This window comes from Camelina sativa, chromosome 12 (genome assembly GCF_000633955.1).
Source record: "Camelina sativa cultivar DH55 chromosome 12, Cs, whole genome shotgun sequence".
NCBI lineage: Eukaryota > Viridiplantae > Streptophyta > Magnoliopsida > Brassicales > Brassicaceae > Camelina > Camelina sativa.
This window is the reverse complement of record NC_025696.1, coordinates 9,271,916-9,277,014: the sequence shown is the minus strand read 5'-3', so window position 1 is coordinate 9,277,014 and position 5,099 is coordinate 9,271,916. Positions and strand designations below refer to the sequence as shown.

General features: G+C 34.4%; 1 protein-coding gene across 1 annotated transcript; it reads left to right on the top strand.

The window, feature by feature from the left end:
- LOC104733330 (cellulose synthase-like protein G3) lies at window positions 7–3,646 on the top strand. The gene is made up of 5 exons (XM_019233825.1): window positions 7–556; window positions 1,547–1,696; window positions 1,831–1,959; window positions 2,063–2,506; window positions 2,606–3,646. Exons 1-5 carry the CDS (start codon window positions 89–91, stop codon window positions 3,491–3,493), a joined length of 2,079 nt encoding a protein of 692 aa, XP_019089370.1. The 5' UTR covers window positions 7–88; the 3' UTR covers window positions 3,494–3,646.

The window sequence follows — 5,099 nt, the reverse complement described above, 5'->3', positions numbered from 1 at the left end:
CACAACTCTCCACACGTGTCATCCTTGCCGGCGCACCGTTCCATACAGAATCTACGCCGTAATTCATACGTGTGGCATCGTAGCCCTCATGTACCATCATGTACATTCACTTCTCACATCAACCACACCTCTAATAGTAACATGTCTTCTTCTCCTCTCCGATATCGTTCTCACCTTCATGTGGGCCACTTCAACGTCCCTCCGGTTCAACCCGGTTCACCGGACCGAGTACCCTGAGAACTATGCAGCTAAACCGGAGGACTTTCCAAAGCTGGATGTGTTCATATGCACGGCTGATCCGTACAAGGAGCCTCCCATTATGGTGGTCAACACTGCCTTATCGGTGTTGGCCTACGATTATCCCTCCGAGAAGATCTCAGTCTACGTATCGGACGATGGAGGATCGTCGTTAACTTTGTTTGCTCTTATGGAGGCTGCTAAGTTCTCTAAGCATTGGTTGCCCTTTTGCAAGAATAACAATGTTCAAGATCGGTCCCCCGAAGTTTATTTCTCATCAAAGTCACATTCTTGGAGCGATGAAGCTGAGAAACTTAAGGTATGTATTATTTTTCAACTAAATCACTTATAACTATATTAGTAATTTTTTAAATCTCATTATGACAAATGCTCAGAGGTGAGTCAACATAAGTCGAGTCTTAATTCTCGTATGTACTAACCACCATGACCGTTCCGAATATTGTAATCTTAATTAATAATTGCCTGGATTACCGATTTCTATTACCAAATTTTCATCGAATTTTTAAAATAGTACTATTTTTCGAGGAAGAAGTAATTCATAAAACAGAAAAAGAAAAGAGAGAGAGAGAGAGTAGAAACAGACAAACAAAATTATTTGCTTCAATTGGGAGCTGGTCAGTCACTCCATCAAAACCTTATCGTATCTTCTCGACGATAATAGCGGCTTTGTCATGTTTAAAGACTTTGGACGACTGTGACATCACTTTTATTCATTTATTATTAGTGTTTAAAGTTTAAACATCCATGATTTCTTCTTTAACAATAAGAATAAGACTCATCGTAGTGACCCAAATGATTTCTCCTAATACGATAGGAGTACTAGTTATCTAAATGATAGAAGGTTTTTAGTTGTTTTGATGAATACCATATAACAATTTCTTTTTTGCATATGTTTTTCCTTTATATTCAATTATTCATCAATGAATTATGAGTTAAATACTAAACAGTAATTTTAAAGTTAAACTTCTAAAACAATATAGAAAAGACTGTGTGACAAAAAAAATGGTATGGAAAAGGAAAAGTTACATAGAAAATGGAGAGTACTGGATGTACACGTACCAAATACTTATCTTTTGAAAATGGACGACTAAAAGTACTCTAAATTTAATACACTTCTTTGTCTTTATTAATTACGAGTAGTAAACATACAGTATCTATATTTTATTGTTTACAAGCTTAGTAAGTTCTAAGATACTTTAGACGAACAGTTTTATTAGTAATTGGCTATATATGATATACAAGACAAAAACTGAACTGTGTGGTGGACCTGGTGGTCCTGATGGAACAGTTGATGTACGAAGATATGAAGAGTAGAGTAGAACATGTGGTAGAGAGTGGAAAAGTTGAAACAGCGTTTATCACAGCCGACGAGTTTCGTGGAGTATTCGATTTGTGGACAGAAAAATTCACTCGTCATGACCATCCCACTGTTATTCAGGTACAATAATTAACTTTTTTTTTCTCTCACTACTATGTAATATATCATATATAAAATTACATGTTCTTATATGATTTGCCATATGTTGTTCTTTATCTTCATAAAATCTCATTATGTAATTAATTTGAGGGCAGGTGCTACAAAATAGCGAGACTGATATGGATGATACCAAAACATATATAATGCCAAACCTAATTTATGTTTCAAGAGAGAAGAGTAAGGTTTCACCACATCATTTCAAAGCCGGTGCTCTTAATACCTTGGTAATATACCCACTAGCTAAACCTTAACAGTCCTGTATAATTAACTACTAAGCATGTCATATCTGTTTAATTTTAATTAACTTTTGTGTTTCTTTCACTATAGCTACGAGTGTCTGGAGTGATGACGAATTCACCGATCATTCTAACACTAGACTGTGATATGTACTCGAACAATCCTGTAGCACCAACTCGTGCCTTGTGCTACTTAACTGATCCTGAAATCAAAACCAGTTTAGGGTTTGTGCAGTTTCCTCAAAAGTTTCAAGGAGTAAGCAAGAATGATATATATGCATGCGTGTATAAGCGTCTTTTTGATATCAATTCAATTGGGTTTGATGGTCTAATGGGTCCGAATCACGTGGGAACTGGCTGTTTCTTCAACCGACGTGTTTTTTATGGGGGTCCATCTAATCTGATTTTGCCTGAGATAGATGAACTTAAGCCCGATCGTATTGCGAATAAACCCATCAAGGCTCAAGATGTTGTGGCATTGGCACACAATGTAGCCGGATGCGTCTACGAGCACAAAACCAATTGGGGCTCCAAAGTAAGATTAAACCAACCCTCGTAATTACCTTGAATATATATCTAGTATTGTTTTCAGTTTGTTATAACTTCAAACTATCATTCAAAACTATATATGCAGATTGGATTCAAATATGGGTCTTTAGTAGAAGACTACTACACAGGGTATAGGCTCCACTGTGAAGGATGGAGATCAGTTTTTTGCAGTCCGAAAAGAGCAGCATTTTGCGGAGATGTCCCAAAAGGTCTAATTGATGTAGTGAGCCAACAAAAGAGATGGGCCATAGGGCTTCTTGAAGTTGTCTTCTCAAGGTATTGCCCCATTACCTATGGTGTCAAATCAATGGGTCTATTAACGGGAGTAAGCTATTGTCAATATGCATTTTGGGCATTTTGGGCACTTCCTATTATCGTCTATGGATTCTTGCCCCAACTTGCCCTCCTAAATGGAGTTAGCGTTTTCCCCAAGTCATCAGATCCATGGTTTTGGCTTTACATCTTCTTGTTCCTCGGTGCATATGCGCACGATCTACTAGACTTCGTGTTAGAAGGAGGAACTTATGGTGAATGGTGGAACGATCAAAGAATGTGGTCGATAAGAGGATTCTCTTCGTTCTTATTTGGCTTCATAGAGTTCACTCTTAAAACCCTAAACCTCTCCACGAATGGATTTAACCTCACAAGCAAAACCAACGATGATGAAGAACAGAGTAAGAGGTATGAGCAAGAGATCTTTGATTTTGGCCCTTCGCCCATGTTCTTGCCCATGACTGCGGCCGCGATCGTGAATCTCCTTGCTCTGGTCTGGGGGCTTTATGGTCTTCTCGCTTGGGGAGAAGGGCTGGTACTTGAATTAATGCTGGCGAGCTTCGAGGTGGTGAACTGCTTACCAATCTATGAGGCTATGATGTTGAGGAAAGATGAAGGAAAATTACCAAAAAGGAATTGTTTCTTAGCTGGGATCCTCACATTTGTTCTTATCGTGTTAGGTTACCTCCTCCTCAAGTAACTGCACCCATTAGGGCTCATCAGTAATTTCATTTATAATAAATCAAAAATATTACGTCTGGAAATTAGGAGAGAATAGTGTCACGAATCTATGCAATTTGATGTAATATGCTCTCAGCCTCTCACAATGTAGAACGTATATAAATTTGATATCTCGAATCAGCAAAATTTAGTAAATTGACGGAAGATACATCTATATATCTCTATTTTCACAAAACAATTTATTCTTTTTTCGGTATGTTTTATGTTAAATTCTAGTTAATGTAGGAAAAACAATAACTTTTTGTTATCAACCATGCTACAAGTTGACGACAAAAAAGAACCATGATACAAGTTAGAAATATGGACCGCAGATACACCACACGATATTTAGTCAAGAAAATGTTAAAATATTAAATATTACATGCGTGCATATCAACGACTCCACGTTATGCTGTCAACAAAAATATATATACATATACATATATATATATATATATATACCTACGTTATAATATTTGAATGTATGTATACTAGACAATGAGAAAATATTCATTTGCTTTAATCCCATTCATTTACAAATTAGTATTTCACCAATACTTAATTTCCTTTTAAAATTCTTATAGTCCAAAAATGTTGGCGCACTAGAGAATTTTAATTATATAATTACTCAAAAAAATAATAACAAATATTAACTATAAATAGTTATAAATTAGTGACGAAATTTTAGTTAATAGAATTTGCAGCTAATTACTTACTAAATATAGCTATATAATGATAAATAGTAACAGAGATAAATTGTATCAAAATTACTACAAATTTAGGAACACAAAATGGTATAATATTGGTGCACAAAACACAAAATATCACAGATTATAGTTAAAAATAATGAAAAATTTTAAAAATAAAATTTTAACAATTTGATGTAAACTAATGGTAACTACGCGCGTAAAAATCATATTAGTGCACGTGGTAGGATATTGATATTTATACTCGTAATAGCCGGTTAATCATATAAATGAAATGTTAAAAAAAATTATGTTGTTTTTTTCTTCCTCAAACTACTTTGCAGATTAAAAAAAAAAAAAATTCTTGTCAAATATTCGTAAAAGGAAACTTTTTTTCAGATGTTTCACATTTATGTGCGATATATTGTGTGGAAGTACAACATATGCGTGGCGTGAATTGTTAAGGCATTGACTCCCGTAGCACTAGTCTTTATCCATTTGATCTTTTGATATTTACGTCTACTTCTTAAGTTAGAGAATTGTAACTTAACTTCTCCATTGAAAATGTCAAACTACTGTCTCTATCTAAAAACAAAAAAAAAATTACATAAACTAATTAAAGGCTTCATTAAAGTGCAGTAGATAAAAAATTTAATATAACAGTGATTATTTGTTAGAGATTTTTGGACGTTTTTTTCTATATATGTTGTCTTTTATTTATTGTTAATCGATTATATATGGTTTGTACATATATGGATGGTTTTTTGATGATTTTATAAACGATGATTCGAAGTGATAATAAGATGTAGACGTTTGAGGAAATAAAGAAAGAAAAAAAATCGCGTATAAATTCCAAAAGTATACATACATGTCTTTTATCTATAAATGTCTTTTATCTAT

Excerpts from the sequence above, each read along its gene's own strand:
- LOC104733330 (XM_019233825.1), top strand. The coding sequence starts at position 89 with ATGTACCATCATGTACATTCACTTCTCACATCAACCACACCTCTAATA. Across the intron at positions 1,960-2,062 it reads CCGGTGCTCTTAATACCTTG|CTACGAGTGTCTGGAGTGAT; the intron begins GTAATATACCCA and ends CTTTCACTATAG. Across the intron at positions 2,507-2,605 it reads AAACCAATTGGGGCTCCAAA|ATTGGATTCAAATATGGGTC; the intron begins GTAAGATTAAAC and ends CTATATATGCAG.